The 23,307-nt window shown below is 34.2% G+C and overlaps 1 protein-coding gene across 1 annotated transcript in view; it reads left to right on the top strand.

The window, feature by feature from the left end:
• LOC145292138 (ribonuclease H2 subunit B-like) overlaps nt 1-23,307 on the top strand; it is a 46,698-nt gene that overhangs the window by 3,366 nt on the left and 20,025 nt on the right. Inside the window, exons 2-5 of the mRNA XM_080138259.1 lie at nt 4,605-4,676; nt 5,463-5,570; nt 13,617-13,693; nt 22,901-23,015. Of these exons, the coding sequence (XP_079994385.1) occupies nt 4,605-4,676; nt 5,463-5,570; nt 13,617-13,693; nt 22,901-23,015 (372 nt within the window). The remainder of the gene's footprint in view (nt 1-4,604; nt 4,677-5,462; nt 5,571-13,616; nt 13,694-22,900; nt 23,016-23,307) is intronic.

Below are 23,307 nucleotides of genomic sequence, written 5' to 3' on the forward strand. Positions count from 1 at the left end.
AAATAAGCTGTTCTTTATCTAGTGTTTATAAATATGGCGACTATATTTTTATGATCTGGTTTTCATTTCGGCATTTCATGTGTTTCACGGAACTCTATAACTTATGATTTTGGTAATCATTACTATTAATAGTATAGTTTTAAAGAAATTAATCAAAAACTATTTTGATTTTTTTACTTTTTTTTTTTAAAATTTTTTTTTTAGTACTTATTTGCGTTAAGCCTTTAAAATTATTATAAATATCGGTTCTGAACGAAGTAACCAACTTTGTTTATGTTAATATAAATTATTTCTTGAAAGAACAATGATGGTTAACTTTAAATGCTTATAAACTTACATTAACTATTTTTAACGCAAGTAAGTCACAAATATATAAGTACGCCTCTTCTGCCACAAATGATGTTTTTTTTTTTTTTTCAATTTCATAGTAGTATTTTTAAAAAAAAATAATGGCAAATTTTTAGCTGGTTTCCACCTTAACATTTTCCTTTTTAAAAAAAAAATGACTTGTATAGGATTTTCCACAAATAAGTAGTTTTTCAGATATTAAGCAATGTCATTCTTATGTTATTGCTGGTGGCCATCTTGTTGTGCGCATAGTTTCTCGGGGTTGTTTACACGCAAGAGCGCCTGCTCACTCGCTTGCACGTACCAAGATAGCCACCAGCAATAACATAGGAAATGACGTTGCTTAATATCTGGAAGACTACTATTTTTGCAAAAAATTTAAATGCAGTATTTGTTCTCAGCATACCCGAAAGCCATCGTAACATTTTCCTATAAAAATCACCTTTTTATAGGAAAATGTTACGATGGAAACAAGGTAAAAATTTACCAAGATAATTTATGTCGCTAATACTAATGATTAACTTGTTTTATTTTATATATGAAAGGTGCTATGCCTGTCTGTCTTCATAGTTTCAAACTCTATCTCTTCCGAAATGAAAAGTCTAGGGGCCTTAAATGACTTTTTTTTTTTATAGACCATTCTTTTATGGGTCTTTAGCTGGTTTCTAAGGGGTCAAAATTGAAAAAAATTGTTATACCTTTTATACATTCATCTTAATTTATTTTTAATTTTTAATCAATTCATATGTGTGTCACATCGTTACAGTGGTAATGTCACCAGCTTTGAATGCTACGGTTTTGTTTCGGTTTTGATTCTAGCTGATCACACCCAAATACTTTTTTTTTTTTTTTTTTTTTTAACTTTTGAAATCACGACTATTAATAATATATACAAAATATGGTCAAATTAAAATATCATTTAAGCATATTTTACAACCGGGTAAAGCCGGGTGCACCCTGCTAATGTTACTTTAAAATAAGTGATTTGGAAATAACGTTAAAATCTATTTCATTCTAAATAATTTGGGTAACTGTAATAGAAATTAACCAAATAAATTTCTTGGCTATGGTATTCCCTGTCCTGATTTTAGGATTATAAATGCTGCAAATAATTACCTTTTATTTGGCAGTTTAAAGGTTTCAAAATTATTTTTAGATATAGAAGTGCCACAATAGTAGTAAAGAATTGTGACTGGGATGGAGAAGTCCTAGATTAAAGCAGTTTTAATTTCAGTTCCAATTCAAAGTGCCTTGTTTTGTGGACTGTATCATCCGCTTCCCCATTAAAAAAAAACAATATTGTTAGGGGCATTTTTTAATTAGTTAAGCAACGCATAAAAAATAAAAACCCTAAAGATGCCTTTAGCAAGTCCTTCAATATAACCTGCTAATCAATACATGTGTTGACACAATGGAACTACTGCCTCTGAGGAAACGTTTTGTTCTCAATTATGTGGCGAAGCTCTCCAGAGAAAGTATGCTATTATAATATAGTATTGGGTAGGTGATGGCAGAAAATATCAGATGGTGCACAACCGTAATGCTAAAGAGATCACAGATTGCTGAGCAGTGATGTCAATCCTATATTCCGATTGTAGAGTTGGGGGTCATGGAAAATAACCTAAAAACAATTGGATGTCCCACATTTTAACCTGGGTTGGAATTACGTAAAATGTAAAACAATAGAACAGTCGAATTCTGATGTATGGAATGTAAATATAAGACATAAGAAAACAGATCAATTAGTCGGCTAAGGTGAGCGACATTCCTACTGTCACTCACCCGACATCACACCACCAAATCCATATACCAATCTCGCTCTTGTCATTGAAAATTGTAAATAAAGATGCATTTGTTTATATTGTCTGTTGTTTATATTACAACTAATTTTTTTCAATTTTCTTTGAAGATTGTAATGTTGGGTATGGGGCAACCAAATCATCTGCCAACATTGCCATGATTTTTATTGAAACCAACCGAGAGCTCTTTTTAGTATCCTCATTGTTCCTTTAAGTGCAATTGTCTGAATCTCTTTTGCACTTGGTTCACCAGGAATACAGTGTGTGAGTGTATATATATTCGTAAACACGCATTTGAAAAGCACAACAAGAGATTATATATATGTTTAACAACACAAAAATTAGTGAGAAGGAAAGAAGTAGGCAGGTCATCAGATGTTACTATTGTGGCGAAGAGGGCCACAACAACAGAAGTATATAATACTAGGCTGTGATCGGCTTAGGAAAAATGGTGTAAGAATGTACTTCAATTTAGGAGCAATAAAGATTGGAAATGAGTACATAACATTGGAAGATGCTCATCTTTCAGCAGTCAGATTAGCAGAGAAAATAACATCAAAACCCCATCACCTGCATATGTGCACAGCTTATGTAGGCTTTAGTAATGGTCAAGGATTGGAATGTGAGATAAAGCAACTAATCAATGGAATATCAGTGGTTAATGCAGTGGTAAAAATTAACAGATCTAATAAGTTTCCACTGCTCGTAATGAATAACATCAATCAAATGGTCACTTTAAAAATCGGTTGTCAAACAGCTAGGTGTAGTACGGTTGGTAGCATTACTGAGATTATCATGCTGAATAAACAAAAGAATAAGATCTCTGATGAAAACTTTAAAGATAGCTGAGAAATTCAAGTTAGAGACATTAGGTTGTTGAAGTAAAATAGGGATTTGTTCATTATGGAGGATATAAAGACTTGAGTAGAACCGATACGGTAGAGATGGATAGTGATGCTGAAATGCATGAGCCCATACAAAAATGTCTGTATCGAGCACCGCTAAAGCAGAGGAAAATATTAGATTTAGCCGTAGACGAAATGATGCAGGCAGGATTAATTGAAACATCAAACAGTTTGTGGAGTTTTCCAATAGTATTAGTGGAAAAGAAAGACAGTAGAAAAGGATTTTGTGTAGACTTTAGAGCATTAAATAAAGTCACGATTGATTGTACTATCACCCTGGATGGTAAGTGTGACACAGAAATCAAGAAAAGAGCTGGACATTCTAAGACAACTTTTAACACCATGAAATGCATTTTTACCAACAGTAATATAAGCATCAAAACAAAGATACATTCTTCTATGTGGATGCAAATGCTAGACTGTAACCAAGGACACAGAACAGCAACTAGAAGTAGTCGAGATGTGGTTCATCCAGAGAATCATGAAAGTTTCATGGACAAGAACAAATGCAGAGGTAATAGACACAGCTGTATACAAGCGATCTCTTCTAAATACCATCCCAGAAATTTTTCGGCCATGTAATCAAGGCTGATAGACTAGAGAAACTTATGGAGTGGCAAAATCTGCAGAAACAAGAGCAGAAAAGGACAACGCACAAAATTCACAGTTTAAACAGATTTGCAATGAATAAAATGAGTTCATGAAAAGGACATGGAACAATGGAGAATCATGATCATTGATGTCTGCAAGACGACCGGACACTTGAAGAAGGAATTGCTTAAAATGCAAAACATAGGACAATCGAATTCCGTATAAGACCCAAGAAAACATATCAACAGTTAGAGAGCCAGTAGCTAGCGTGAGTGACATTTCTATCATCGCCCTGTCCAACACCACACCACACCACCAAACTCAAATACTGACCGATCTTGCTCTTATCGAAACTGCTGACTGCATTTGTAAATAAAGATCCATTTGTTTGTTATTCATTCGCCTGCAGTGAATATTACAACTAACAGTGTGTGTGTATGTGTATATATATATATATATATATATATATATATATATAAGCACGCATTTGAAGAGTGCAACCAGAGATTATATATGTTCAACAACATAGCAATATTATTTTTCTTTGAAATTAAGATTAACTGCTCTTTTTGATTTGGATTCTGCTCCACAGATGTGACGATAATGACAATTAAGATATGGTCCATTCTGATTAATAATTATTTTTCTCTCTCCAACAACATGACCTCCCCCCCTCTTTCTCAATGTTAAGAGTGGCTTTCTTGTCTGCTTGACCCTGCGTAATTATCTAAGCAAAAATGGAAAGCAAAACCGAAAGTCAAAAAAGAGCAGAAAATGTTGATTAGGACCAAAATGGCTGAATTGTGCTAATACTATGTCATAAACTTTGAATTTTGAGGCTTTAATTAAAGTTTAAAGATAAGTTGTTTGTCAGTCGTGCAAGTATAGCTAATTCATAATAACCATTTTTTTTTCTTCCAAGAATTTCAATGGATCTAAATCCCTTTTTTTCTTTTTCCAGAATCTGCGTTGACACCTATCGAAAATGTTGAAAATAAAGCAGCATTTTGCAGTCTTCGACATCCACTTACAGGTAAAAAGGCTAGAAGAAAATATCTTTCCTTGATCTTGTTTATTTGTTTGTTATTCCATCGCTTATTGATACAACTGAGCTGGAGCTCTACTGCAGGTTGCCCACTTCCTACAGAGGTCCATTCCACTAGACAATTGAAATTAGGACTAGGGTAGCCTGGTGTTGGTGACTGGTCAGGTATTTTTTCCAGCCAGATGTCCAGATGTTTCTTGACATTGCCGAGGAACACTCTCCTTATATTTTTTAGTGCAGCTGGAATACAGTTGAATGTTCTTGTGCCACTGTAGGTAAAGCTGTAATGGATAAGGGACTTGATCCTCTGTGTAGTTCCAGGTGTGGTTTTTATATAGCACAGTCTCCCTTACTGTTGGTGGGTTATTTCTACTATTGTTGTGTTTGGGACATTTCCTTTCAAGATTTATAAGTTAAAGTATTTTTTTTTATGAGAGGTTAATGTAGTTTGTTTGAAGCATTCTCTAGTGTGTTTATAAAGGAAATTTAAAGAAGACAGTAAAATGCGAAGATGTATCGCAAACTGAAGCATATTAAGACATACAACAGTGGAGCCAGCAGTTATTTAATGGTCAAGTTTTTCATCTTTATTTATTTATTTTTTTTTTGTTTGTTTTCATTTTTCTTTAAATTATTTTTTTTAAATATACATATTTTCAACTGCTAATTGTTATTATTGCAAAATGAATGTTTTTTTTTTTTCTTAGCTAATGGTCATATATATAATTGTCATACATATATATATAATGGTCGTATATGTTTTCCATTGATTAGATAAGAAATGCATCTTTCTCTTCACCCATTCCAACCAAAATGTGTTTGAGATTCACAATTTTAAGGAAGAATTCCGGTCTTGGTTGATTGATGATTCTCTTGTTCAAGGTAAGCAAATAATCTTTCTAGACAATTTAAAAAAAAAAATAAATATTTTTCTAACTCCTAAATAAATCGGGTCTTCTATTATACAAAAAAAAAAAAAAATGATCTGTCTCTCCTGCACCTTTGATCAATAGAATAAAGTTGGGTGCTTCTTTGGTATTAGACTAAAAATGGAAATATTGATGGTATCTATTTAATTATGTCGAAATTTGTAAAATATCCACAAATTATGAAAAACAGTAATGTAGAAAATTAATTATTAATGAAAATAGTTTTTGATGAAAATTGCAACTTAAAGGAACAGAAGAGTTTGCATGTTAGCAGGGAAAGTAACTGCAGTCTGTCTTATTCGAATTCATGAAAACACTTTGGCCAATTTCATGTATATTCAAATAGTTATTTTTGTAGAGTTTGGAAAATTAAAGCTTACTGTTCAAGCATAAGTGAACTACTGCACCCCTTTGCTTAGAGTTTGACCTCCTTTATGTTCAGTAACTCTCATCACTTCAGGTGGCTTATCTTGTCCTCCTCTGTAAAACATGCCAAACCGCTCGCATTTTTTTTTTTTTTCTAGTTTTTCTGCACTGGTAACAGAGAGAGCGCACCTTTTTATTTATTCATTTTTTTTTTTTTTTTTTTTTTTTTTTTTGAGGTGAGGTTGTTTGTAGCATTACTACTACAAAAACAAAAATTCACAAAATAAATGTTACGTTTGTTTTATTACATGTTTTTATTTTAATAAATTCTGTGTTCTTAACGTTCCAAATGATGAGTTAATTCCCTTTCTCAGAAACAAATGTGGTCAATCCTTGTATCGGGAAATCATGAAAATATGTGATTAAAAGTAGATACCAATGGTTTTTAATGAAAATTCAATCTTTTTATTTTCTATTTTCGTTCTAATATTGGAGAAGCACCCAAAACTGATGCTAATTTAAACTCCTCTTCAATTATTCTTTTAGTTCATATAGTAATACACACGGACAAAATAACACTTTGGATAATTACAGATTTCAAGGTAGTTCTACTAAAATAGTCATATTTTTAAAACCAAAGCACTTCAAGTCTTCAAATTACTACTGTTTTGTTCGGAAATGAATAGACTTTCAAATGAATTAATGAATATGAATGTACGTTATATATTTTAAGAGTTTTAAGCAAATAAAGTGATAAAAATGTGAACGTCATAAAATGGCGTTTTCGGTAAGGTTTTATAATGACCCACCCTGTTTTCTAAAGGCCCGTACCATGATTGTATGAAGAATTTCGTTATGAAATTTGGAAACCAATCAGAAGAGGTGTTAATCTTAATACTGTCAAGTGTCCGAAATATTTTTGACCATTTCTTTTTTTGTTGTGTTAAAAATAAGACTTTAATATGATGAGTATCGAACATTTTGAAAAAAATTTCATCGGACACCCACTAGTAAATAAATCATTCTTTTTACTATCTTTATCAATTAAAAGTATTATTTTATGTTGAGTAGGACCGCAGTAATTGATAATAATTTAAAAGGACCTACCCGAAAAAAATGTTTATTTTTCGAGGTCAAATTAAGTTCGTATTAGTAGCAGCAGCACTGCAGCAGTTGTAGTATTAGTCATAGCACAGTATAAACAACACGCATTCTTTAATTTTTATTCACAAACGAATTAAGAAAAATATGAATATAAATGTTCCGATATGTTTAATTAGAGCTATTTTGTTATCAGAATAACATTAGTTTAGAACTATTCGGTTTTCAGAATGTATAATAACAATCCCAACCAATTCGGCATTATGAATCCATTATAATTTCTCACATTTCTGGTCAAATTTAAAAACATGGTTAAAAAAACAAAGTAAACTTTTGTAGATATATAGCTTGCATGCACTTTTATTCATTGCATTAGTTTTGGACAGTGAATTAAAACAATGTTTTACTGCGAACAGCCACAAATGTTTTTTTCAAAATCAAAAGATGTATGAAAATCTCGTTTGTATTACTATACACATGGATTTGAAAAAGTTGTCAAAAAACAAATATATTACAAATGTTGTCAAAGGCAAGGTAAGTTACTTTTCTACCTAACTGGATATGTTTTTAGTGTTTATATTTAATGTAACATGTTTATTCAGCTCAAAAAACAGTGTTTACTGATGTATTCGAAAATTTAAAATGGCGGGCGACTCTCTTTGAAGCAGTAAGTTTGGGAAAATGAGTTATAAATAAAAAACAGACAAAATACTGTCAGAAACTTGCTCAATATATGTTACCGTGACATAGGTGGATATATATTCAGCGGGTTTTTTAACAGTATTTTGTCTAGTTTTTTATTTTTAACTTATTTTCCCAAACTTACCGTGTGAAAGAGATAGTTGGCTGCCATTTTTAACTTTCCAATACATCAGTAAGCACTGTATGTTTTTCGAGCTGAATAAACATGTTACATTAAATAAAAACATGCTTTGCATAACATTTATTTGTTATAATTTTATTTTCTTAATTTTTTTTGGACAACTTTTTCGTACCTCTATGGCAAGTAATACAAATGCACAAATAGTCTTGACTGTTGAGCATTTCCTGAGAATAAAACAAATGTCAGTTAGTTGACACTTAAATATTTGAAGTCTTGATAATGACTTAAAAATAAATAGTAAAACAAAATACTGTTAGCAACCCACCTACTAAAGTTATGTGTGGCAAGTCTCCTCCTAAAACACTCTTTGACCCTAACAATAACACTAAGTTCGAGTGGCAACTCCCCCCTTAACAAAATACCTCTGTAAGCCACATACAAGCGTCTAAAACAAACAAACAAACAAAAAATAGATTCTTCCTTAAAGAAAAATGCATATAAAAAATAAATTGGTTAACTGTCCTAAAATGCTGGAAATGGTGAATTATTTTACATTAAATATTTGTGAAACTAACCGCCCACCCCTCTAATATTGTTTTTGTTTCTGTCAAGTCTTCAGTATGTTCACACATAATTTTCCTTAGCCCTACAATTAATTCAAAGTCCGAATGGCAATCCTCCCGATATTTTCATTGCATAGAAACCCTCTTAAAACCACACATAATCGTCTTAAAAAAAAATAAAACAAAAAGCATACAGGATTTATCTCCCATAAAAAAAAAACAGTTAACTGCCCTAAAACGCTTGAATGACCTGTAATGGGGAATTATTTTACATTAAATTCTAAAATAATTTGTTTATCTTTCATTAAAGTTTTTCATGGCATTTCATACATAATTGCCTAAAAAGGTAGAATCACATTTTGGAGGGGTGGTTAGAAGGGGTTGGGTGGGATTAAACAGAAGGTGTTAATCTACAATAATACCAAAGAAATATTGCAATGTATTCATTTTTAAATGGTCCTATGTTTAGATTTAAGTTTTTTGTACATAAAGCACATCACAATTCAACTTCTTTTCGGTTTATGGATACATGGCATTTTTAAGGAATTGCTGCATATTTATGCACATTTACTGCAGATTATTTGGAAACCATGAACTTTTGGATATTTTCAGTCACATATTCTGATTCCTTGTACAAAAATACACTTATATAGTAAATTTCATTGCTTAGTCTTGTGTTTTAACAAAGATATGACATTTTTACTGAAAAAGTAGTGTAAAAAATGTGACGAAACGCATATGGTCTTAAAGAGGGGAAAATATCCAAACGTGTGAGGCACAAAAATAGTCATAACTTCCTTAATTTTAATCAGATTTTTAAAATTTAAAAAGATTCTTTCTTAGCTCATCAAGCTCTTTCTATGTATACCAATATTGAAATATTTTAAGCTATTTCAATTTTTTCATGTGTATTGCTAGTTCATAATCTTTTTAACAAAATACACTGACATTAGCATTTACAACAAATATAGTAATATTTAATTTGCATCAACACTTGTTTTTAACTTTTTTTTTGCTTGAAAGCCCCCCCCCCAAAAAAAAAACAAGAAAAAGATTATCCAATATTTAATCAGAAACTCTAAACTCCTTTTCTCATCAGCACTCCTGACTACTTTGATACTTGTGTCAGTTGAACTGTTATTTGTCTTTTGAAAGAATGAGTTCAAGAAGCTGTAAAAATCAAATAATTTTTTTTTTCTCAACTCCTACTGAATAAATTGTCTGTCTTGCGTCTTCTAATGCTAGAACAAGTTTTTCTTACTTCTTTGTACCTAAAACTAAATGGAACCTCTGTGAGCAGAGTTTCTTTCCTAGAACTACCTGTTTGTGGAACATAATACTGCAAGACTGCTTCCTAGTTGACTACAACAGTCATTTTTATGTCCAATGTAAACAAATTGTTGCGCTATCTTCTTGATAAAATTCTGCCCGATTTCAAGCATCATTACCAATTATTGCAATACTGTTTCACTGTCTACCTGACAAGTTCATTAACTCTTATCCTCGAGTGACCTTTGAGTCTTGGTGATTAGTGACTCCTAGTAAAAAAAAAAAAAAATTAAACATTTCAATTTTTCAAGTCATTGTTATTGACAACCTTTTTAATTGATATATCGACATTAGATTTTGTAACAATGATATTTACTTTACAAAAAGATTTTAAATTTTGGATGTAATGTTTGTGTTATTTATTTAGAATTTGTGTTTTTAAAATATTTATAAGAACTTCCCAACTGTGGAACATATTACTACGGGATTGCTGCCAATACAGGCTTAAACATGGCTGTCTTCAAATTTACATCTTCCTTTCCTCTTATCAGGAAAAATTACAACTGAAGACATGGATCTTTGAAAAGTTTGTCTCCTAAAACTTGAAAAAAGATTATCTATTTAATCCAAAATTTTAAGCTCTTCTAATTTCAATCATCACTCTTGACTCACTTTGACGTTGTGTTGCTCAAAACTGAAACTGTTATTTGTCTTTGGAAAGAATGACTTTAAGAATTTAAAAATCAAATTAATTTCCTTTTTTCTAACTTCTACTAAATAAATCTGCTCCTCTATTATAAATACATGCCAGAAGAAATTGTATGTAGCCTACCTTCTATCACAATGAAATGTTGGAAAGTTTTTTTTTATTTTTGTTGATTAAGTCTTCCTCTTAGACAGAGTCCAAAAAAGTCTCCAATCTAATAGATCCTGCTCTACCAACCAAGCTCCAACCTCTATCCAATTGCTGCAATGTTAAATCATTGTCCCTGTTAAAATGTTTTTGGCTCATAATGAGGGTATTACTCCAATGATTTCGACAATCGTTTTTATAACCACAGTTATAATAATCAACCAATCAGAAGCTGTCTCGAAACGACTCACGATCAGGATTGCATTGATTCTTCGCTGTCATCTTTGTTACTAGGAATTACTTAACACTCGAAATTGTGACTGCATTGATTCTTTGCTGATTTGATTTACTACCACCATCTTTGTTCAACATAATGTCTTTACACTTGACACCCTATTTTACAATTACTTTGGAATGTGCTGTGACGAACTCGTAGCACTTGTATTCCTTGAACATAAATACCCTTGACTAACTACAACAAGCAGCAAAATTCCCACCTTTTTACTGTTGAAGTGTCTAAATGCTTTCCTTGAATTGCTAGACTTTGGAATTCCCTCAGTGTTTTCTGCTTCCTTGACTGCACTAACATGTTGAAATTTAAATGTAATCTGAAGAGCCATCTTACTTCTCACCTCCCTAGATAGGTTTGGGGTGAATAAGAGTAAAAAAAAAAAAAAAAAAAATACAGAAAAAAAAATTAATTCTATATTCTCTAAATTCAATTATATTCACAATTTAACAAAACAAAAACATTAATATGTTTATATTAAACAAAAACAATCAAGCTTTATTTTTGCCTCTAAAATCTTTTTTAAAGCATATTTTTATAAGTACTAGAAAAAGTGTGATTTATTGGGTAAATTGTTTGAATCCACAAAAGTGAGCTTGAAAAGCCAGTGAAATATAAAACAAAAAAATCTGTTGTGAGTGATAAGATAGAAATATGAAGAAATAAATGGATGACAACGATACTATGTAAGTCAACAATTTAAAATGATTCATTAACAATTTTACAATTAAAAAGTTTCATGTGAAGCCATAAAAAGATCGAACACTTCCAAATAAAAATGAGGATTGATTTTGTGCCAGTTGACACGGTTAAGATTCGGATTAAAAATTGTTATAAAAATAAATACAATTTAGGTGCGCATTATGATTATGTTGGCGCGTGAAAAATAAAAAATAACTCCCACGCAAATTCCGGCATGGCGTTATATATTAAATCAACTCAAAACAAGCGGACGTAGTACAGAGCACCCCACGTGATGTTTCCATCCAATGGGATTTCTCCAAGGACATTTTTCTAAACTTTTTTTCTTAAGCTCGCTGGAGCCGGTCCAAATAGTATTTAAGCACACACAAACATCATATCTCCCTCTCATCTCTCTCAACTGCATTCTCATTCGGACGTTCCACGCGAGTTACTATCAGTCTTCCATTTTCACCGCTCCGCGCGCTTCATACAATTTCACAGGCGAACATTACCTATTACCTATCTTACCATATTTTAACATATGAACAGTTCAACAAAAAAAGACATTCTCCTTTTTTTATACGAACACTTAAAAAGAACTCCTGAACTCATTATAAAGAGAATTATATTTTATTTGTTAATGGTTGGTTTCTGTGAATAAACCTCCATTTGTTTTGCATGTAAGTCTTCTTTTTATTTTTATTTATTTGTGGAGGAAGTTAGTTCCAAAAAAAGGCCTGACGACCCCCACAATTTTAATTCTGTAAATCTTCATATATCAAGTAGGCAATTTGATTATCTTACCTTGTTTTTACAAGTGCTTTATATAGGCGCAATGCTGATTTTCAGCACCTCTTAATTTGGACAAAATTATGAAAAAGAGGTTTGATAATCTCCCTGCTATCAGACTAAATTTCTGGGCAACCAACAGTTGGCTTTGTGTGTAGTGTGCTATCAATTTGTTTATACTGCACCTGATGGTGGTAGTCTCCTTTTATTTTGAAATTGTTATTTTGTTTAAATTAAAACTTAATTATGGTGTAAACATGCTGTATGTTGTTGCGATGCATTTGAATGACAGACGTTGTAGGTGATTAGATTCTTTGCTAAAGGAAGGTGGTGGCACAAAGCACTGAAAATATCTCTGGATGGAGTCTGACTACCCAAGAGGGGGGGGGGATAATTTTTCTAGATGATCTTCAGCCAAACCCCTTTGAATGTAGATCATCTGACCATTATATACAGTGGATATCTCAAGCAGTGAGCCACTAACAAAGGCTAGAATCTGCCAGGTGAAAAGCTTCCAGGAGATGGAAGGGTGAGGCAGTCATAGCTGGCCTTCTGGAGTGTGGCAGGCAGTTCGAACTGCACGTTCGACAGGGAGTTGGTTTCTGAGGGCTGCCAGGCAGTTGGGCAGATGTGCCTCTGAATGCTTAGGGTTCTTTACTATTAATGGGACTTGTGTATTTTGGTTTAACTGGGCAAAAACTCTCATTTTTACAAGTTTACGCTTCGATTTAGGAAAAGCAAGTACCACTTGTTATCTCCAGAACAAAAAGATAACATCTATTATTTGTTTGTAAGCTAGACTTATGGTTTTTGTTTGGAGGGAGAATTCCTTTGCTGAAACGCTGACTAGATCTGACAATTTTGGATCAATACAACAAGTGGGACAATCAGTGAATGCACAAGTGAATATTCATAATGCTTCATGGGCAAATGCAAGTGGCAGCCATAATCTGACAAGGCTCTGAAATTAAAGGTGCGAGAAAATTGGTTTTTGTACCAAAAAAATGTGAGAAACATAATTGATTTGATGGATGTCATAACAGACTATGGAATCTGTTTTGCTGAGTTCAAATCCTGTTAGATCTATTATAAAAATTTATGCATTAATACTTTTGTCTAAAGGTATGAACTCATCCCCCCTCAGTTAAGTAGCAAATTATATTGAATTGTTTGCAGTAGGTATTGTTTAAACAAAGTGTTAATTTATTTTTTTCCATAATACTGACAATTCATGCTTGATAATAATTTTTCTTTTATTTCAGATGGCTCTTTCTTGATGACAACACCATTAGATCCATTATTCCTTGTATTGCCTTATCTACAACGTGCTGAGAAAAAAGTCAGTAATTTTTTCTTACACGATCATATATCAAAGAAAAACTTTTATAAAATCTGTCTCCATATTTTCAAGCTCTATCTCCTCTGAAACTAAAACTCGCAGAACGGCGCTATGGGCCTCGCTTCAAATGATTGAATTTTTTATGGACCATTCTTTTATGGGTCTTTAGCCAGTTAAAATAGTTTTTAAGGGGTCAAAATTGAAAAAAAATCGTTATACGTTTTGTACATTCAATACTAAGTTGATTTTTAATCAGTTCATGGGCGTGTCACGTTGGTACAGTGGTAACGTCACCAGTCTTGAATGTTAGTTTTGCTTTCGGTTTTAATTCTAGCTGATGGCACCCAAATACTTTTTTTTTTACTTTTGAAATTATGACTCTATAATAATATATACAAAATCTGGACATTTAAGTGTATTTTACGACCGGGCCAAGTCTACCCTCCTCCCCCTAGTAAAATATAAAAAAGCACATTATTGAAAAGTATACAATAAAGAATAACAAAATTAGTCTTTATTTGCACTTTTAATAACAAAATTATTAAAATAAAAGTTTTTTTATTTGAAATTTGTAATATATTTCAATAATTCTTTAGAAATAAAATGATTGAGAAAAGGGGTTTTCGCTAAAACTTGATAAAAAAAAAATAAAAAAGAGTATATCAGCATATTATCCAAGTTGTTTTTATGCTACTATCTGCGTACACACCAAAGGTCATAGGGCCTTTTCAGGTTGGGAAATTAATTTTTATTTCATCATTCGACACTTGTGCATTTTAGTGTTTTTGAGGACAATTTTTTGTTTTCGTTTTTGAAGATTTCCATTCTCAACAGTAGTAGATAAATGACATTAAAACTATAATTTTAAAATGTCCTACATTTTTATATAATGACAACTTTCATTCATTTTAAAATTTTCTTAGAGTGGCTGTTCATTAAAAAAATTTTAGGATTAATGCTTTACTCTGTCTATAAATATAAATGAAAAGATCCCTCCCACCATAACCCATTCTCCACCACTTCTGCCATAGCAGTGAAACTCGAATGACAAGTGTCAGTGAGTGAAAAACTTTCCAACGTGATAGAGATGCCTTTTTGGCAAAGAAGAAATCAGTTTAATGAATATCTGAACACGTGGAAAACCTGGACCGGTATCTTTTAAAATTATTTCAGTGCTAAATTGTCATAATTTCTTTGTTTGAAGTATCTCTTGGGAAGAAGAAAAAATAAACACTCTTAAATGGAAATTACAGTAACCTATATCTATTCCATTTTTTCATTCGTAATTATCGAAGGGGAATTTATCTTCAAATATCTTAAATTTCAAATTAAAGCGACGGACTTATACTGTTTCTTTTTGCTTTTTTTTTTTTTAATGGAGAATAGACAACACATTGTGGATGTGTTATCGGCAGTTCTCGTTACTCTCGCTTCTTCTTATTTGTCCCTCAGTCCTCATTTCCAATGAGTGATGTTTCTGACAAAGGATGAAGAAAAAGCTGCTCTCCAGGACGACAGTACTTCGTGAACAGTAGCCTGAGATGTCGGAAATTTTCTGTTCCTATGTCTATCCTTGTGGCCATGTCACTAGTAAAGGTGCTGGAGGTAAACGTTTTATCTGGGCTGACGTTATCCATCTGATAGTCAAGGACCCGAACCTTGGAGTAACCACTAAGGAAGCCGTCCTATCAGCAGGTGCAAAATACTGGGGCTGCTGTATTGCCATTTGGTGAACGGAGTCTGGACCATGCAGTAGTTTCGAGTGGGGCCTCTCTATGCCATACTGTTGTTACGGCTTCACCTTATCATGGCTACAAACAAAAAAAAATCTTCCTCTCCTTTTCTCTCTTACCTTCCCTCTCTGTCCTGCTCTAACCAAGTCTGTCGACCTGTTCCACAAATCCCAATCCTCAACATGAAATACCTCCAGAAAAATAACACGTGTAAACCTAGAACCCCATCCTCCAATGTAGACCCCTACTATCATGTCTCCTTCTCCAACATCAGTGGTCTATGTTCCAACCTTCCAGAGGTTGAAACCCAATTACAGGAGACAAAACCAGACATATTCTTCTTAAGTGAAACTGACATTAGGCCGACCACTTCTCTTGACGAATTCATGATTAAAGGATACTCTAACTTAACATCTAAATCTGACCCCCCCCCCCAAAAAAAAAGATCGACATGGAATATGTGCTTACATTAAAGATGGCTTTCCGTATGATAGGGATATCTCCAGAGAAGACCCTAATTTACCTTATATGTGCTTCTGGGTTGCACTTGCTTACACCACTGCATTTATATTCGCTCTCTATCGCCCTCACAACAGCGGAGTTACTATCCTTAAGAGCATATCTGAAAAAATTGACCACATCTTGTCTGCTCACCCTTCAGCTAACATCCACATTTGTGGTGACTTCAATGTCCACAATGTGGAATGGCTGACCCGCTCTAACAAGACAGATGATGAGGGGAGGTTCTGTCATGATTTTGCCATTGCCTATGACCTCACCCAGATTGTCCACAAACCCACCTGAGTGCCCGATACTTCCGGTCAGTATGCTAGCCTTCTAGACCTTCTTTTCACAACTTCCCCTGAGCTATGTTCGAGTTCCGTTCTGTCTCCTCTGGGATCTTCCGACCACGCGGTTGTATCAGTTAAGATAAAAACGAAATGCAATAAGTCTGGAGTTGTACCTCTCCACCATACTGTATATCGATACTCTACTGCTGACTGGGATAACTTCCATACACTTATATCCGATCTACCACTGCATTCCATGTTTAAAAAAGATGTGTCCTCCATAGTATCAGACCTGACCGAATGGCTAATTGTAGGCATAGACTGATTCATACCATCCAAAAAATTCCAACAAAAACCTAACAGCCAGCCATGGTTCTCCCCAGAATATGCTGCTGCCATTGTGCACAGAAATCACTTTTTCCATAGCTACCAACGTAATAGATGCACTTAGACTAAAGCTGCCTTCAGGACTGCCAGCAACCAATGCAAAAGAGTAATAAAAAATGCAAGAGAGCTATATGCTCAGTCCGTTAAATCCAAAGTAGTTTAGCAGTGGCTTGGTTCCCACCAGTTTTGGCAAATAGCAAACAGGATCCTGAACAGAAGCGTGCGTTCTATCCCAAACATCATCAATAGACCTCAGGTCATCTCGTCAGCATCAGACAAGGCCAAACTATTTGCCAAGAACTTTGCAGCTAATTCTACCCTATGTGATGAAGGCCATCAACTCCCCGTATTTCCTCCTGTAACGGACAACACGCTCTGCAACATACAAATATCTGTACGTGATGTTGCCAAGCTAATCAAAAACCTTGATTCCAGTAAAGCAACTGACCCTGACGGCATTCCAATCATTGTGCTGAAAAAGCTTCAACTAGAACTTGCCCCCATACTTACAAAACTCTTTAAGCGTTGCCTTAAAGAGAAGTGCTTCCCAACACCCTGGGAAACCTCATCAGCCCTGTATTTAAGAACTCAGGCGATAAATCCTCTCCCTCTCAGTACAGACCAATAAGTCTCCTGTGAGTAAGCTGCTGGAATCTATATTAAATAGAGAAGTAGTCAACCACCTCAGCAGAAATAACCTTCTTGTTGACATGCAATATGGTTTCCGTTATGCCAGATCTACAGCAGATGTGCTAACTGTTATATCTCATAGGATTAGCGAATCTCTTAAAAAAAAAGGCTTCCTCTCTAGGGCAATTGCTCTTGACATATCAAAGGCCTTCGATAAGGTATGGCATAAGTGCCTACTTCACAAGATTTCCAACATCTATGCTGATGACACGACCATCTATGGCAACATATCAAAGGCCATAAATGACAAAGTTCTCTCTAATTCTCTCTCCTCTGATCTTGAGCGCGTGGTACAGTGGGGGGAGGAGGTGGCTGGTCATTTTTAATGCATCTAAAACCAAGCTCCTATTTTTACATCATCAACGCTCTGATCCCCATCTAGCATCAATTGATATGGGTGGCTCTTGTCTAGGGGAAGCTCCATGTTTTGATAAGCTTCTGTGCTTGACCTTTACCCCTGACCTGAAATGGAATACGTACATCAAGTCAGTTGCCAAGATCGCTGGAAAAATGGAAGGATCCTTCTACCGCTCCAGAAGATATCTCACCCCTCATGCAATTCTCTATCTGTATAAAAGCCAAGTACGTCCAAGGATGGAGTACTGCTGCTTCATCTGGACAGGAGCTGCTAAAAACAGCATATCCTGCCTTGACAGAGTACAAAATAGACTTCGTGGCCTAGTGGGTGATGCCCTTTTCTCTTCCCTGCAACATCTCTCCCACAGAAGAGACGTTGCGAGCCTGTCTTTGTTTTATTGTTACTACCATGGCAGGTGCTCGTCTGAACTCCAATCTCTGGTTCCCCCCTTGCCAATCTTTCACGAAAAACACCCGCCTAGCTGAAACCAATGTCAAAAATTTTCTCCACTCCTTATCTGTGCCAAAATCAAAACGTAGATTCCATGAACAAAGCTTCTTTCTTAGAAGTGCACGCCTGTGGAACTCTGTTCCGGTTGCCTGTTTCCCACCTGACTACAACCTGGATGTCTTCAAATCCACTGAATAAATTCCTGATGAACCGCCTCCTTAAATAAGACACTTTATCAAATCTCTAACACTAACGTACTGTACACACAATAACCCTTATCCTCGAGTGGCTTCCGGGCCTTGATAAGTGATGACTACCTTGTGAAAAAAAAAAGTAAAAAAAAAAGCTCATTTGAAAAAAAAAAAATCAATTTTTTTTATAATGACCAGTTTCAATCATTTCAGAAAAATACAAAAAAAATGCCTGTTGTAATTTATTTAGAAATTCTGATTTTATAAAATTTTAAAAAATGACTTTAATTCAATAACTGTTCAGATCATTAATGTTTTATTTTGTTTTCTTGTTAGTTTTGCTTTTACCAAAAGGTTATATATACAAAACTTTAACATTTTTGAAGAAATTCTTTGAAAAAGTTAAAAATTTCTTGAATTACCTTCCCCTATTTCGAGTGAAAGTCTTCAAAAATGAAAAAAAAAAAAAAAAAAAAACTATCCTCAAAAGCTAAAATGCACAAGTGCCCAGCTTTTTTTTTTACCACTGGCTCCTAACACCCTTGCATGAAATAAAATCACAGTTTTAAAAACAATCAAATACAGAGTTATATTATTTCAGAATAGAAATTTAGATCAATCCAGTTTATTTAGTAATGGCGTTTCTGCCATGATCTGATTGAATGTCTGATAAGGAGACCTTCATTTCTTTTTTTGAGCGTGCTCTATCTTGCTTCTTATTATTGAAAATATTCTCCGTACCTATGTTGTTCTGTCTTTGCTCAAATAATAGGCGTTTGTTATTTACAAAATTACTGTATTTTATAGAGATTTGACGAATCTCATATACTACTTATCATTTCCCTGATTGTTATTTTAATTTTTATGTATCAAGAGTTTTATATAATTTTTATATGTATTTTTATTTTATTTTAAAATATCTGTAAATATATCTCATATATATATATATACATATATATATTTATATATATACATATATATATATATATATATATTTATATATAACATAGGCATCGTCACTTATCAAGGCCAACAGGCCACTCTAGGATAAGGGTTAAAAAGTGTACAGTAGAAATTGGACAATATAGTAATCGTTAGTAATGAAAATTTGGTAAATTTGTTAACTTATATGGAACGGCTCATCAAGAACTTGTTTACATTAGATTTGAAGACAACCATGTTGTAGTCAGCTGGAAAGCAGGAAAACGGAAGACAATTCCATAGGCACACAGTTCTAAGAAAGAAGCTTTGCTCATGGAATCTACGTTTAGGTTTAGGCACAGAGAAAAGGTGGGGTAAATTATTCATAGTGTTTTCTGCTAGACGGGTGTTTCTTGTGAAAGTTTGGTGAGGTGGGACCATAGATTGGAGCTCAGTCGAGCACTTGCCATGAAAATAACGATAAAGCAAACTCGCAACATCTCTTCTGTGAGATAGAGGTTGCGGTGAAGAGAAAAGGACATCCCCTATGAAGCTACAAAGTCTATTTTGAACTCTATCACAGCAGGATAAGTCCTTTCTAGCAGCTCCTGCCCAGATGTGGCAAGAGTATTCCATCCTTGGACGTACCTGGCTCTTATATAGATAGAGAATTGCATTAGCAGTGAGATCTCTACTGGATCAATAGAAGGATTCCACATTTTTCCAGTAGCCTTAGCAACGGATTTAATGTATGTGTTCCATTTCAGGTCAGGAGTAAAGATGAAGCCCTGAAGCTTGTCAAAACATGAGGTCTCCCCAAGACGAGAGCCATTTATTTCAATTGATGCCAGATGGGGATCAGAGCTTTGATGTTGTAAAGATAAAAGCTTGGTTTTAGATGCATTAAAAGTAACCAGCCACCTCTTTTCCCATTGTACCAGTTGCTCAAGATCAGAGGAGAGAGAATGGGAGAGAACTTGGTCGTTTATGGTGCTACCAAAGATAGTAGTGTCATCAGCATAAATATCTACGAATGATGTAAGGATGTGATTTGGAAGATCATTAATGTAGATCAGGAACAGTGTTTGGGCCAGGATGGACCCCTGAGGGACTCCAGCATTAATACTGTGAGCTTCTGATTTCTGCCCAGCAACCACTACTCTTATGAACCTATCAGAGAGAAATAATTTAACAATTGAGAAGACATTTCCAGCTATACCGTAGCTGGAGATCTTGTGAAGTAAACCTTTATGCCATACTCTATCAAAGGCGTTTGATATGTCAAGAGCAAATGCCCTAGAAAGGTAGCCTCCATTGAGAGATTCGCTAATCCTATGAGATGTAAGCACATCTGCTGTAGATCTAGCAGAATGGAAACCATATTGTGTGTAACTAAGGTTATTTTTGTTGAGATGGTTGATTACTTCAACAACTTACTCATGACGCACAGGAGATTTATAGGCCTGTACTGAGAGGGAGATGAGCGATCGCCTGAATTCTTAAATACAGGATATACTGATGAGATTTTCCAGGGTGATGGGAAGCAATTCTCCTTAAGACCACGTTTAAACAGTTTTGTAAGTATGGGCGCTAGTTCAGGTTGAAGTTTTTTGAGTACTATAATTGGAATACCGTCAGGTTGCTTTACTGGAATCAAGGTTTTTGATTAGCTTGGAAACATCACGTACAGATATTTGTATGTTGCAGAGTATGTTGTCTTTTATAGGAGGAAATACGGGGAGTTGATGGCCTTCGTCGCATAGGGTAGAATTAGCTGCAAAGTTCTTGGCAAATAGTTTGGCCTTGTCTGATGCTGACGAGATGACCTCAGGTCCATTGATGATGTTTGGGATAGAACGCACGCTTCTGTTCAGGATCCTGTTTGCTATTTGCCAAAACTGGTGGGAACCAAGCTGCTGCTCAGCTCCTTTGGACTTAACGGACTGAGCATACAGCTCTCTTGCATTCTTTATTACTATTTTACAGTAGTTGCTGGCAGTCCTGAAAGTGGCTTTAGTCTCCATACATCTATTACGTTGGCAGCAATGAAAAAGGTGATTTCTGTGCGCAATGGCAGCAGCACATTCTAGAGAGAACCATGGCTGGCTATTATGTTTTTGCTTGGGACTTTTTCGAGGGTATGAAATGATCTATACCTACAATTAGCCATTCAGTCAGGTCTCCCTCTCAGTACAAGCCAATAAGTCTCCTGTGCGTCATGAATAAGTTGCTAGAATCTGTCTTAAATAGAGAAGCAATCAACCATCTCAGCAAAAATAACCTTCTTAATGACACGCAGTATGGCTTCCATTCTGCTAGATCTTTTTTTTGGGTGCTGGACTCAAACTTAAATATATTAAGGCCTTGGGACTTTTGGGGTAAATGGGGGTAGTGGACTTAGTCATTTCTTTTTTTGCATGGTGCAAAACTCAAATTTACATATGTTAGTGCCTAACACTGCACAGTTTGTTTATTTTCATCAGGATTTGACATCCCCTGGGGACTTTTGGGGCTAAATGGGTGGAGGGGGGTGCAAATGTTGACCTTAGTCATTTTTTTATGCCTCGTTCAGTGTGCACTCACTGGAGAACATGCATACTTCACTTGTTCAGGAGCCGAATTTACATAAATAATTTTAAAAAATTGCAATAAGACAAATCTATTTTAACTAATGTGTGACATTGTGTTTGTATTAAGATCCAAAACATATCAATGGCTACCATTGAATTTTTTACTTTTAAGTATTGAATTGGCTTAGTTATCTCCCTTTGTTTTTTTTAAAGATTTTTTTTTTTTCAAAAGACAGCTGCTCTTATTAATACCGTAGTACCTTTTAATGTATGTACATGTCATAGTTTCTAGATTATAAATTATTCGATCGGGAGATCCTGTTTATCAAAAAGGAAGATGGGTAATAACCTACTACAAACATTAAATTAGAATGTAGATATGTTAATTTAATATTCATAGTAAGTTATCACCTTCTATCCTCCTTTTTAATAAATAGGATCTCCCGATCACCAAGAAGCAATGTAAAAAAAAAAAAAAAAAAATGATGTTGCTTTTGGGCTGTATGTGAAACTAAAATATACTTTCTTGGTCTTCTGGCTAGGATCCAAGGGTACTATCTGTTCTGTCGAAAGATGGTATGATATCATGGGGTTTCCGTTCACACCGGGCATCCATACAATGTAAATATACCACAGACTCCTAAAAGGATATTGGAGATAAACTGTAATAACTGGATATATTCTGACACTACAAGATTACTTAAATACTTTTTCAGTTTTAACAAAAGGGCTACAATGATATTGCAGGGTCTCCATTCATGCTGAACATCCACAGAATGCCCAGCAGCAATATATTACATATGAAAAATGCCACTGTGGAATTTCCATAGGTCCCGCTAGTAAAATTTGATTTTCTTATTCCAAAATAAAACTGCTTGATCAATTTACGTACATCATACAGATTTTTCTTTATTTTTGTTTTTTAATGTAGGGAGAATTGTGGACATAAATCAAAGATTGTTTTTATTTTATTTTTTATTTTAAAAAATTCATATTCATACAAATACTTGCAGTATAGCACTATTATATTAGCATGTGCATAATAGTTACGCAAAAAAAAGTGTTGAGAATCCATTCTAAAGAGAAAACTTAATGCTCTCTATCTCTTCTTTCCAGACTGGCAAATTTATGACACTTGACCATATTATTGAAGATGAAGAATTTCCAGAAAGTCGACATTTGCCTGAGTCTCTCACAATCAAAGACCTTTCTCATGTTTCAGATGTCAAAGGTGAGAAACTCTTCAGAATATAATTTTTGAATTACTCTCGGTTAAAAAAAGAAAATACAGAAAATTCTTTATGATCTATGTACTATCAAGAAGACGAAAAAGCGGAGCAAATATACGGAACTGATCAGAGAGCTGAAAGGGAGATGGAAGATGAAGAAAGATGCAACAAAGATGACATATTCCAAAAATCACATAAATTAATCTAGTAGTTTTATTTTTTTTTTTAAGTCGATCAACTATTATAAGGAAGCAAGAAGGAAGTTGAGAGCGGCCATATTGGTTTCAATTTTCC

This window comes from Euprymna scolopes, chromosome 13 (assembly GCF_053919585.1).
Source record: "Euprymna scolopes isolate OS-2025 chromosome 13, ASM5391958v1, whole genome shotgun sequence".
Lineage (NCBI taxonomy): Eukaryota > Metazoa > Mollusca > Cephalopoda > Sepiida > Sepiolidae > Euprymna > Euprymna scolopes.